The following is a 14,081-nucleotide window of genomic DNA, read 5'->3' on the forward strand; positions in this document are numbered from 1 at the left end:
ATCAAAAAACAAAAATTAGTAACTAGGTTTGGATTATAGAAATACAAACCGTGAATTCCGAGCTATTCGACGTCGATTTTATCCTTCCCCTTTTTAGTCGAGGATTCCAGTACGACGTTAGCTACAAAATTAAAACAATTAAAATTTCTCAATACAACAAAATTCAATTTCATATTGAATATTTAAATTTTTACTCAATATTTGCCTAAATTCCAATTTAGTTCTTAAACCGAGACTACTTTTTATTCTTTACAATTAATTATGTATTTTTATTCAAATTTCACTTTAAACTAAATTTAACTCCCTATTTTAGCTTAAACCCTAAATTTTGAATTTTTCACAATTTAGTCCTTATTACTCAAAATTTTCAATTTAATCCTTTTTCATTTCTAGCTTTAAAAATATATTAATTTAATCCCTAATACTAAAACTATTTAATAATAACAACATTTAAAATCTTAATCAATGCCAAAATTACAACATGAGTTGGGTAGCCCTAGGTACCGGAATTCCAAAAATATACAAATTACAGAAAAAAAAGGACTAAATTAACTAACCAATTGAAGTTTGAACCCTAGAAGTCCATAGGCCATGCGTTACTTTCTTTCTCCCTTTCTTTCTTTTTCTTTCTTAGTTTTGTATGGCTTTCTCTTTTTCTTTTTTTCTTTTTTACCTATTTGTTTTATTATTACTTTAATTTATTATTATATAATATATATATTTACTTACTTATTAAGATAACATATTTTAACTTTAATTATTATAATATATAAAATAAATTTACATATAATTATACATATAATTCACTAATGTTGTCCCACTTAAAGAAACAATGGAGTAATTGTTTCTTTAGTCCCTTCAATTTTTTTAAATTATAGATTAACTTTAACCTTATATACAATTTAGTCCTTATACTATAATAGCTCTTAATTCATACAAATTCACTTAACCAAAACTTAATTAACTACACAACTAGCTTCGTAAATATTTTTAACGAGTCCGATTTACAAAAACAAAGTCCCGAGAATGCACTTTCTTACACTCTTGACTATAGGGTCGTTACACTAAGGTGCTAATTTTTTTGTGAATGTACATGAGAGGCCCCTCTATTATAGGGACATGATCAAATTAGTCCTTCTATTATTTAGTGGATCAATTTAGTCCTTTTATTATTAAAAAGAATAAAAAAGAGACTAAATTGGAATAGAGTTAACATTTACCATTTAAAAAATATAATTTATTGTTTGATAGAGTTCATATTTTTAGAGTTATGATGAGTCTATAAATGAAATATTTTGTTTGAATTAAACTAAAATTGAAAAAATATTTTTCAAAATATTTTTTACATATTAAATATTAACTTTGTTACAATTTGAACTTATTTACTTCTTTTCAATAGTATAGGGATTGAATTGATCTATTTAATAATAGAGAGACTAATCCCTATAATCCAGATAATTCCATAATTTTTGTATTATATGTATCCATAAATATCTCTGCATTACTATTTTTAGTAAAAAATTTAATTGAATTACACTAATTTAGTTTACAAGTCTACAATTAATATTACAACGCAACTAGTTATGCTTTCATATCCTTTTACTTTTATGAAATTGAATTTAGGAGAAATCAAACATTACTTAATTATCTTCTTTTAAAAAATTTTGCTAGAGATAGAATAAACCATTAATTAAAATCAACTCAAAATTAATCAAAATAACTCAAAGTTCTTATAAACACAAGTTATAATCACATCTACTTAATTATGGCCAAAAAGAATAGTTGAAATAACTTAATTTTACCCCCCAAAAAAGGCTTGATTGCTTGTTATTTATTATTATAGGTGTGCCTCACATTTATCGGACATGTTGCAGGTATATTTTAACTTCAAGCAGAACTTCTTCTCCTAGTTAAACTTTATTATTATTTTTTAGTTAAACTCTAATTACTCCAAGAATATTTTAGTATGATTAGACCTCTAATCTTAACTTATTTAAAGGGGCTTTGTATCCCTATTTTGAGAGGTAAGTTAAGAGGCAATTAAAATATGTAATACTATAGGTTTTTCTTTTGGGGGCGAGAAGATGTAGTCTCAGATGAGTTTTTGTGAGAGTTTTTGTGGTAATTATGGAGAAAATTTTGTACCCCTTTTGAGAGAACTCTATGAGAATTTTGTACTCTTGCTTGTTTACTCATTTACTGAAAAATCAAACCCTCTTTTACTCATGATTTTTCCCTTTTTGAGGATTTTTACATAAAATATTTGTATTTACTGTTTATACGGATCTATTCCAAATAATTATTTTTAAAAAAATTATTATTATTTAAATAAAATAGACTAAGCACTAAAATTATTTAATAAAGAAGTAATTATCTTGCATGTATCTTTTCAAGAAACGTCGTTGACGTGTACGTATGATATATAACATTTAAGGTTAAACCAATCATGCAAAACATAATATTAGAATCAAATAAATATGTACATGAAAATGAAAATGAAAGCATGACATAGTTGACATTTGAGGTTCTCCTTTTAGTTTTCTTGTAGGGATTTGCTTTTCTATATCATTTCTAAGAACTGTGACAAATGTGTTGGTTCTAGATAAGTTTTTTCGGGTAAGAAATGGAATTGGTGTTTATTGATTAGTATGTCTTTTGATTTAAGGATATACAACTAGATTTTGCTATATATAATTACCTTTTATCTTCTGTCATATATTAATATGTGTAGAAGTGAGTCTAAATGGCAAATTTGTAATAAAAAAATTTATATGTCAAATCAAAGAGTAAATTGGTCTTTCTGTTAAAATTTTCATTCATTTCTACTGTTAAAAACTGACATAGTTGACAAAATAATCAGACGGTTACATGTGATGTACTATGCGTACTTCATTATGGTGTAAAAGAACTAATTTTTAACAAGAAGACATGTTTACTCTTTGATTTAATATATAATAATTAATTTATCTATTTTTTAGTAGAAGAGGCAAAATACAGTCTAACTTCTAATACAAAAGCCTCTATGATACTTTTATTGATTTTTTTATTAATTATCAAAGTCGCCATCAATTATCAACAAAATATGAATTCAAAAATAAAATTAAATTTCTAGAGATATTTCTTTTCTAGAAATTAAAGTTTAAAAGGAAAAAAAAAGGATTACAGATGTCAAGATTTAAACCCCAAGTTTTTTAGATATAATAGAGTTGTTTATGGGTTGGGCCGAACCCTAACAAAATTTTAGGCCCGATTGCTAGTTTTAGGTTCACCTGACTCGAAAAATGGGCTTAGATTTTTGCCCAAGCCTAGCCCGACCCACATTAATTTTTTAAAAAATTTTATTTATATAAAACAATTTAAAAAATATAATACACCAAATACACTAAAAATATTAAAATAATATTTCCCAACAATGTGAAAATAAATTTAAAAAAATTCTTTATACTTAAACAACACTAAGATAAGTGCAACTTAATAAGTAAATGCCTCTAAAATAGTAGCAAAATTAACAATAAAATAAGTGTTATTCAATATCTAAATATTAATAACAAAATAGTAACAAGATAATAATTAAATGATAGCAAAACAGTGATAAAAGATGAAAAAACAACAACAAAGATTTTTTATTGAAAATTTGGGTCGGGCTAGCCTGGACCAAAAAACTCTTACCCGAGCCCAACCCATTTTCTAAATAAATTTTATTTTTTTACCTAAACCTATTTTTTAGATTCATATTTTTATCCAAACTCTCTTATTTTTAAAGCGGACCAATTGACAACTCTAATATATACTTATATTTCATTTCCCAAAGAAATGAATTGGTTGGAGAATATTATAGAAATTTATGATGAGATGTTCAACTGCTTAAATGATTTTTGTTTCTTTGACCCCCAACTCCCAAAAAAATAATTTTAATTTGATAGTTCATAAAATAAATTCTTGAAAAGTAGTCTTTTAATGCTTCCATCTTAGTTTTAGGCAAGTGTTAGTTTTAGGGTATTATTATGTTCCAATATAGCTAGGTTGGGTACCTAGCTTATGTTTCATTAATAGAGACTTAATATTTGTTTTTTAAGGTATTCATCGAAATGAGTTCAACAACTAATCTTTTATGTTTTGTAAGTTCATTAAAAGGAGTAAACACTAATTACGAGTTTTAAAGTTACTTCAAATTTAGAGTAAAAATTAAACTCTTAAGGTAGAAAAATATTTACTATCTCGCCTAACTCTCGTAATTTAAAACTAAGATATATTATAAATTATTATTTTGAATTTAAAACACTAAAGTGCAAGACATCATGTTAATAATTAATAGTGTAAAATTATAAGGCTAAGTGAATAGATATATTCAGTTATAAACTTTTATTCCACTATGAATGTATAAAATAATAGTTCATTATAAAGTACATAAACGTGTTTATAAGATATTTTATAAAATATCTTTAGATTAGATAGCTTCCTAGCATCTAATATTTATAGTACCTAAAAATCTTGGGACGTTAATAAATATGCAATAATAGAGAAACAAATTATTATATTTTCTATAACTGTTTTATTATCATAAAAAAAGTTTACCAAATTTAATATTTCACTTAAAGAAAATATCAAAAAGCTAACAAATTGTAAGTAATTTATTAATATTATTTAGTATACTTTTAATTATTTTATCATATTCTTTTCTATGTCAATTGGTAAGTTTTTTATTACTCTATTAATCATTTAAAATAATATAAAAATTTATCGATTGAGTTTTAGTTTGATTAACATGAATATTGTTGTCAACGTAGAAAAACGTGGGTTCACATATACTGAAGTGTATTATCCTCCTATTTATAAGTTGGGAGGGGATATGGGTACTTCTAGGCATTGTATTAAAAAAAGTAGATATGAACAGAACTTATAATGAGATTATTTAAAAAAATAGTGTAAAGTTTTAGAAACAGTTGAATGAAACGGTGATTAGAGCTCTTGTGAGACATCTACTTGGTATGGGCTCGAATCGTACTCCCATTCCTTACCCTTCAGAGGCGGATACAAGGGGGGCTAGCAGTGGACCTGGCCCCCCTAAAATAGAAAATTTATATTTAAACCCTTGAAATTTTTTAAAAATTTTAAATTAGTAAAGGTAAAATTGTACTTTGACTCCTCTTAAAATTGTAAAAGTTCAATTTAATCCTTTAAAAATTATAAAGATATAGACTATAAAAAATTAAATTTTCATTCTGCTCTCCTAAAAATTTGTTCTGGCTTCGCCCCTATTACCCTTAATATAGAAAAAAAATCATTTTTAATTATATATAATATCTTTAAAGAAGATAAATTTCATATATTTGGAGGAAAAAAATAAAAAGGAGCAGAATCAAACAAAACAAGATGAAAAAAAGGAGGGGTGGGGGAAGCAGAAAACGACAAGAAAATGAAATGTTGAAACTAAATAAGGGGGACACGTGGCAGATAAAGATCAGTACAAGTCAAATCGTTGGCTACGCTGATCTGATCGTCCTTCGTTACTGCTCTTTTTAGTAGCTGTGTGGGTCCCACCCCCCCACCTCCCAATCTCTTATTTCTCTCTTTCTATTTATTTTCCTCCAAAAATCTTTTTCATTTTCTCAATAACCAAACACCCTCCCCCACTCTCCCTACACTCTCTTCCACCACCATCATATTTCATAGTTAAAAAAAAAAAGAGAATGAAATATGGTGGGATTAAGTGTAATTTTAGAGAATCAAAAGAGTGGTAGTAATAGTAATATAATTAGTAAAAAAAGCCCACAAGTTATTAGCAAAACAAGCATGTTAATCAACACCACCACCACCACCAGCAAAGTTTCTTTTGTAAAATCTGAGTTAAATTACGGAGTTCCTGCTTTTCTCGAACAATGCTATCTTTGCAAACAAAAACTCTTACCTGCCAAAGACATCTATATGTACAAGTAAGTTTTTCTGTTTTCTTTTTTGGTTGGATTTCCCATATGACTGATTTGGGTGTTTTGAATTTTTTTTTTTTTTTGTAGAGGAGATAAGGGTTTTTGCAGCGTGGAGTGTAGGTGCAGGCAAATTTTAATGGACGAAGAAGAGATTTTAAAGAAAGCAAACTGTTCTTTGGCAGCCATGAAACCTCCTTCTTCTTCTGCTTCATCTTCCTCAGCTCAACGCCACCGTAAAGCTGGTAGAAACCATGCTTGTTGAGAAAGAGCTGCCAAGAACACAAAAACAAGGGTTTTTCTTCTCTTTTGTTTCGTACTAATTTGCAGTCTTAGTTTGAGGCTAGTTTTGCAATGAAAAAGTTAATCCTCTATCGTTTTGTTTACTATTCCTGGATTGAAGGCTAAAAAGACTCTTTTTTTCCTTTTACTACGTAGTATTATAAATAGATAGTTATATTTTTCTGTGTGCAGATAAATAGATAGATATAATATATATGTATATATGTATAGATATATGAGTGTCCATGGTTTGTTTTGTTCATTTCTCAATCTCCATTCCAGAAGTTCTTTTGTTTTTCTTTTAACTTGATTCCAGAAGTTTTTACAAGATATACATAAACAAAAAGAAAACGCTTAAGGTTAAAATCTACTATAAGTCCCTGTACTTTGCAAAAATTTAAAATATATTTATTATACTTCTATTTTCAAGAATTTAGCCTCTAATTTTTAGATTTCAAATTTTAAATTTATGTTAAATTATTAACATTGTTAAATTTGTTGATATGACATTTTGATAATCAACAAAATATTGTGTTAACATAAGAAAATAATAAATGAATTAAATTTTAAAAAATTAAAGTATAATAATTAAATTTTAAATTTTAAATAGTATAGGAATTTATGATATATTTTAACTAATATTTAAATATAACTTGATTTTATCACAATCACAAATTTAATTTTTAATAAAACTATTAGCTCCTAAGTTTTTTTTAAGTTACCATTTATAATTAGATTAATTTTTGGATTAGAATTAAGTATTTAATTAATTTGAATGACTAAAAATATAATTGAGTTCTCGGTATTAGGTGTTACATAGCATTTTACTCCATTTATTGATAAAAGAATAAATTAATTCGTATACATTAAATTAAAGAGTAAATTAATATTTTTATTAAAATTTTATTCATTTCTATTATTAAAACTAGCATGAATAATCAAAGACAAACTCGTAATATAACCTTCTTGATAATACTTTTACTGAATGAATTTTCATAAGTAGGGTTGAATTTGGATGCTCAACATTTTGGTCAAACTTCATACAAAGAAGGTTACAAAAAGTTCATTGACCATATTACAAGTCTTACCCCAAATCAAAGAGCCCATAGGCTCACCCCTAAAGAAAAAGCTCGGAGGCAGAACCCTTGAAAACAAAGTTGATCCGCGTAACACCATCAAGCGGATTATAAAAAGAAGTCGCAATCGAGGTACGCCACTAGCACCATCAAGAAAAACCACCAAATCCACCTTGACAAAGTAAGCGGAAACAAGTTCGACGTCAAAAGCCAACATCGTGATGCCAAGAAACGAGTGAAGGGGGAATCCAACCTATAGGCGGAGCTGATTATCGCTCGAGCCAACCGAACCCTATGGCCAGGTAGTGATTCCTGGTCTATATCCAACACAATCCCGCTCGATCAAGCTTTCCCTAATCGATACATCATAACAACAACAAAGGAAGAAACATAAAATAGTCCTAATAAAAGCCTACACAACACATGTCGACTGTTTCTCCAGCTAGTCGGAGGGAATGGGCTCCCGAAAAAATCCAACTAGTCATATACGGTGACGGAATGGTGATAGTGGAGGCCCATTGGCCAAGAAACATTGAACAACCATACGAATAGCCAAAGAGAATGGGTCGGGGACATCGGGGAAGGGAAATCATGGAAGCTCCCGCTTTCCCTCACCTAAGTCTACGACCAGACCAGAGAGGTGACAAGAACCAAACAAATCCATCTAAACACAAAACGGCAGCAAAGCTTGGATAGAGAAGGGTCACCATGAAAAAGGGGGGAAATGACAAAGGAGATGAAAAAGGGGGTAAGCAACACCGGCCAAGCGACAGGATGGACACTCATGCACTGGAGGAACTAGGAATCTCAAGCGGTGCACGTTTGAAGAGAGAGAGAGAGAGAGGGAAACAAAATATTAGTTGATTGGTTTTTTGGTAAAGTCGTTACGAGTTGAATAGTTAATTTTTTTTATGATTAGTTTAGCAATATTTTTAAAATGTTTTTGTGAAAAGTGTGTAAAAGAGAAGTATTTTTGAAAAGTTTAGATTAAATTTAAGTGTTTAATATTACCGTCAAAAGTATTTTTAAAAATAAAATATTTATTTTAGACATGTTATATTAAGTAATAAATATGTATTTAGATAGCGTTCAAATTAATTAATATTATTATATTTTAATAAGAATATAAAATAATTTATTATAACTTGTTGCTAATATTTTAATATATGAAATATAAATTTTAAATATTTTTAAGTAATAAATATTATTTTTATAAAATTTAATTATAATATATAAACTATATTTTAAATATTTAAATATAACCATTAAATATTTTTAATTAAATATTAATACATTTGTATTATTTTTAAAATTTTTTATTTTTAATTAATGAATTTAACACAATTGTAATTAAATACAAAATGGAGAAAGTACTATGTTATTAGAGAGGTGAAAAATAATTAAGCATCAAAAATGTTTTTAGAAGAGAAAAGTTAAAATTTTAAATTTTCTTTTTGAGTAGTGTTTTTCAAAAGAAAAAAATTAGTCAAAAGTAGCTTGTTTAGCATAAATTTTTTTAAAAGTGCTTTTAGAGCTAAAAGTATTTTTTAAGCACTACTAAACAAACCCTAATTAAAGACATGATGATAAATTTAGCTCATAAATTTTTTTATTGTTTTACTTTTTACCTCTAAATTTTACTCAAATTACTTTTCCTAGATAAAAAGTTAACTGAACTATTAAAACTTTAATAAAACATGATAATTTACGTAATAATCCATATGTACTTCATTGTTAATACCGATAATTATTTTTAAAAATTTAAAATTTTTTATTAATTTTATGAAATACGTGCAAATTATCATATGAACTATCATGTCACTGGTTAGCTTAGTTGAGAGTAGTTTCTTGTAATGCAAATGTTATTGCAAGAAAACCCAAATAGGAGATTAGACACCTCTGGAACTTGAATAGATTAAACTCATTGCATATGGTGCGAATGAGAATAGATTAAAAAAATGGATTAAAAAATTTATTAGCGTGAAATAATTAAAAATAATATAATATAATATAAACTATTTAATATTTTGATATACAAAATAATTTATATTTACGTAAATAATGAAAACATTATACACATAAATTATGAAATCTATTTTTGATTAATTTTAAAATAAAGTATGGGGACAATGAATGAGCGTTTGTTGTGTTCCAAAAAGACAATGTTCCATAAATGTTGCTTCATTCGGATTTTTTATTGTGAGAGGGAATGAAGATTTAGTACATTTAGTCAGACAAACAATTTTTATAGTCCCCATGAGATAAATACTACTATTTGCCATTAAGGACAAAAGAATTTCTTTATTTTTTTCAAACAACATGTGTTTGTTTTTTATCCATGTGTTTATAAATAAAAGGTTTATTTTATAATTGGGCCCCTAAAGTATACCTCTTTTCTTAATTATAGTACTTAAACTTTTTTTTATCCCAATTTGATACTTTAAGTGTACTCACTTCCCAATTTGGTACCTAAAGTATACTTCCATTATATTTTTTAGTCCTTTTTTGACAAGCGCTTTAAAATTTTTTCTTATAACCAATCACAAAGCACCGTATGGCATCTTTATATAAAAAGAACTTTATTTTATTAAATGTATATATACATTAAAAATATAAGAATAAACTAAAATTAATATATATATATATATATGACATCTAGAAAGTATATAAATAAATTATAAAAAAATTTATAAAATAAAATTTACAAAAACACGATAATTGAAAAGAAATTAGTTGAATTTAATAATTACAAAAAATGTAAAAAATTATAAAATTATAAAAAATTGTAATAAAAAATTCTAAAAATTATAAAAAATTGTAATTTTTAAAAAGGTTTAAAATAAACTTTTTTTTATAAACTTTTAAAATATATACTTATAAAATTCTAAAAGGCATTTAAATTTCAAGTATCTTTTGTAACTACTAGAAATTTAAACACTTTTTAAAAATTTTATAACATTTTTCAATTTTAATAAAATAAGATTTTCCTAATATTTCAATCTCCGACAATGATACCAAAAACTTGATGGCCACTAAACTAACTAATAAATTGACTAATTCATGTGCACCCATCAATTAATAGTATAGTTATGGTAAGCATAGTTATCGTCCTCTTAAGGACTACAAATACTAGTAATTATCACCTTTCTATTATTTAACGTAATAATTCAAAAGATTGTTTAAAAATAAAATAAACTATCTAAATTAACTAATGAATGCACCAAAGAATAAAACATAAAAATAATCAAGTATCAACAAAGTGACAAAACTATACCTAGGTAAGAATCCACTTAAATTTCATCTATAATTCTCAATCTAATTTATGCATTTTTTTTCTTAGCTCTTTAATCCGTAGAAATCCTTCATTTATGCTAATATCTCTTTCAAGCAAAAGAGCAACTAACTCTAAATTGATTAATTGAAATTTGTTTCTAATTAAAACCCCTATTATTGTATCAATTCGCTCTATGGATCCCCCTATTAGATTTGATTCTAATCTGGTAGATTTATGTCGTTCTACTTCTAGGATTGCACACAACTCCATTTAATTATGCGGGATCTAATCTCAAAAGGGTCTATTCAACCTCAAACTTAAGCACATCAAAAATGGAGCAACACTTTACAATTATCAACCCAAGAACAATTAAGCATTCATAATTGAAAACAAAGAAAGTAAGGTTTTATGGCATAAAACTAGAAATTAAACTATAGAATCCATCCTAGGTTTCATCTCCCTAAAGTATTAAGAGAATTAGTTTATACTTGCAATAATAAACACAAAAAATAAAATATGACCACTAAAATAAAAGAAATCCATGATAACTCCCTTGGAAATTAGCTTGGAATCTTGAATTTTGATGGAGAACCACTTGGAAATCGACTTCAATGGTGTTATTTGGGTAAATTTCGTGCTATCTCTTGATGGTTGCTTATCCCCTCATTTATTTCCTTATCTATGCCTTCTTAAAGTGTCAAAAAACTTTAAAAATCGCAACTTTCAGTTGTTAGCGCACACGGTTCCTGAGATCGACATGCCCTGGGCACACACCTGTGTGGTTTGTCCATGTGAACCTCTACTACCCGTGTTCAACTTCCGAACTGTAACGGCCTAATTTTCAGTGGTGTCGGAAATGGTGATTTGAGATCACTAAATTCGACAAATAAGATTGAAAAAGATAGTAATTTAATATTTATGAGTCAAGTAAGAATTTAGAAGAATTTGTGAAATGGTGAAATTAGTGAATTAAAAGAATTTATTAGGTCAAACGGGTCAAAAATGAAGTATCGAGACCTCAAAGTCAAAAATCGAGCTATAAATATTTTTATAAATATTTATGGAGTGTCATTGAGTTAGTATTAAAGTTTCGTTAGAAAATTTTAACGTTTGGATGGCTAACTAATTAAAAAGGACTAAATTGAAAATAGCACAAAATTTGTTAAATTGTGAGTAAATAGCTTAAGTATTTAAAAAGATGGATTTAAAGAGTAATTAGACCCAAAGGTTAACGGCTGGACGGTTTGGGTATGAAATAAGCAAGAAAACAATGTGAACAAGGGGCAAAATTGGAAATAGATAAAAGTTAATAGTTAAATAATGATGTAATTGAAAAATCTAGACATTTCTTCATATTTTCTCAGCCAAAACGCCATAGAAGGTCTGGAGAAAGCTGGTTTTCATATTTTTACATCATGTGAGTTTAATTCTTGCTTTTTCTTGATAATTTTATGTTTTTATGACTTTTACAATTAGGTCCACTTGTAGAATTCATTAGTTTTTGATTTTATGGGTGAAATTGGAAGTTACCCTGGATGGATAAGGAATTTTATGATTAATTATTATGAAATTTAAGTTCTAATTTCATATTAAGGTGGTTTTATTAAGTGATTTTGATAGGAAATGATATTTAGGACCTAATTGTGAAAAAGTTGTGAATTGAAGGTTGCTGTTGAAATTCAGAATATAAAAGGTTTTGAAATAGTTTATAATGATAAAATAAAGTGTTAATTGAGAAAAATTAGTTCAATTGATGGGTGAATTGAGCAGGGACTAAATTGTGAAAACTGTAAATTTTGGGGTAAAAGTGCAATTTCTAAATTTGAACAGCATAAATTGTGAAGTGAAATAGAAATCAAATAAATACTAATGAGTAGAAATATTTTATATTATAGATCAAGAATCCAAAGAAAAACGAGGAAAAGAAAAAGTTGCAGAATAGTCCCTAAATTTCAATATCTTCTACAAATTAGCCGGGTAAGTTCATATGGTTGAAATTAGATGTTTATTTGTGAATGATTGAAGTATATAATGTGTTATTATATACGAATTTGTTGTGGGATTGTGTAGATTTTGTTAATGAAAGAATAAATGTGGAAATGCAAATTAGGAAAAACGCAGGATTGAGTACGTTCGTATCGTGACGTGTGATGAATTGACAGATAAGACCATGGTTGTTCCATGGCAAAGTGTGAAATGTAGGTATGGTATCATCCATACTGAGTTGTGAAATGTAGGTATGGTATTATCCATACTGAGCTGTGAAATGTAGGTATGGTATTATCAAATCCATACTGAGTTAAGAAATGTAGGTATGGCATTTCCCATACCGAGTTAAAAAAATGTAGGTATGGTATTTCAATGAGGAAAACCATACTGAGTTGTGAATCGTGGCATTGAGCAACGACGTACTCAATTTCGTAAGCCGTTCCTAATTTGATTATAAGAAATAAAGAGAAGTGATCCAAATGAAAGAGATTGAGTAGTTATTCTTGTTGAGCTCAACTATGTGAATTATTATAACAATGGTTGTGAATCGCAGGAAACTTTAGTAAATGTTTTGGTATTGTTTGGAAATATTATGTTTGGTAAGCATTACTTTTAACCTATGAACTTACTAAGCTTCAATAAGCTTACTTGTGTGTGTTTAATATTTTTATGTAGATTGACTTGAAGTGAAGTGGGTAGATCGGATCAACACAACAAAGCACACTATCCAGATCAATTCCGGTAGCTTTTGTTTTATGTTTGAAGATTTATATGGCATGTATAGAGTTTAAATGAAATGAAGTAAAGATGTTATAAACTAGTTAACAACATTTTGTACTAAAACAGTTTTTGGTTAGTAGCAGTAGTTTGAGTTTGAAAATTTACCATAAATCATGAAAATCTAATTAGAGGTTGAATAAAATATGAAATTAAATCTTATTGAATCTAGTTTCACATAGAAGAAACGGTGTAAGCAAAAGGCTTTCATATCAGGAGATATTTGAATTTCTGTGAGACAAGGTCAGAGTGATTTTGAACTCCCCTGTTCTGATTTGTAAAAATCATTAAAAATTGTAAAAAAATAATTAGGAGTCATACGATATATGTATGGATTTCTTATTGAGTCTATTTTAAGAGAAACAAACGGCTTGGTTATTTGAATTCTGTACATGGAGAAATTTGGTTCGTAGTGAACAGGGGTCAGAGCAGCTGAACCCTGAAACAGGGGAGACTTCAACTAATAAACTGTACTAATTGGCCCAACCAAAAATTCTAGAAAAAAATTAGTAAGTAGATATATGAGCCTAGATTTGGGGAAAATTTACGGATTTGGATTTCGAGTTTTGTAACTTGAGATATGATTTTTTTTTATCTGTAACGCAGTTGGACAGCTTGTCTGGAAAGTGTGATATAAATTGTTTGAATTTGTTTAAGTGCTCAAATAAGTTTAGTAATGCCTCGTGCTCGACTCCGGCGACGGTCTCGGGTAAAGGGGGCGTTACACGGACTGCTTCAATGTTCTAATTTTCGCCTGTT

General features: G+C 27.6%; 1 protein-coding gene and 1 long non-coding RNA gene across 2 annotated transcripts; both read left to right on the forward strand.

Moving 5' to 3' along the window:
• The first annotated feature begins 5,580 nt into the window (after positions 1–5,580).
• Positions 5,581–6,476, forward strand: LOC108482507 (FCS-Like Zinc finger 15). Its single transcript, XM_017785641.2, has 2 exons — positions 5,581–5,933; positions 6,015–6,476. Exons 1-2 carry the CDS (start codon positions 5,698–5,700, stop codon positions 6,187–6,189), a joined length of 411 nt encoding a protein of 136 aa, XP_017641130.1. The 5' UTR covers positions 5,581–5,697; the 3' UTR covers positions 6,190–6,476.
• Positions 6,477–11,897: 5,421 nt separating this feature from the next.
• LOC128290142 (uncharacterized) lies at positions 11,898–13,436 on the forward strand. Its single transcript, XR_008279783.1, has 3 exons — positions 11,898–11,973; positions 12,452–12,533; positions 13,221–13,436. It is a non-coding gene; the product is annotated as an uncharacterized LOC128290142 (long non-coding RNA).
• The last annotated feature ends 645 nt before the right edge of the window (positions 13,437–14,081 follow it).

The sequence above is a fragment of the Gossypium arboreum genome, chromosome 3 (assembly GCF_025698485.1).
Source record: "Gossypium arboreum isolate Shixiya-1 chromosome 3, ASM2569848v2, whole genome shotgun sequence".
Lineage (NCBI taxonomy): Eukaryota > Viridiplantae > Streptophyta > Magnoliopsida > Malvales > Malvaceae > Gossypium > Gossypium arboreum.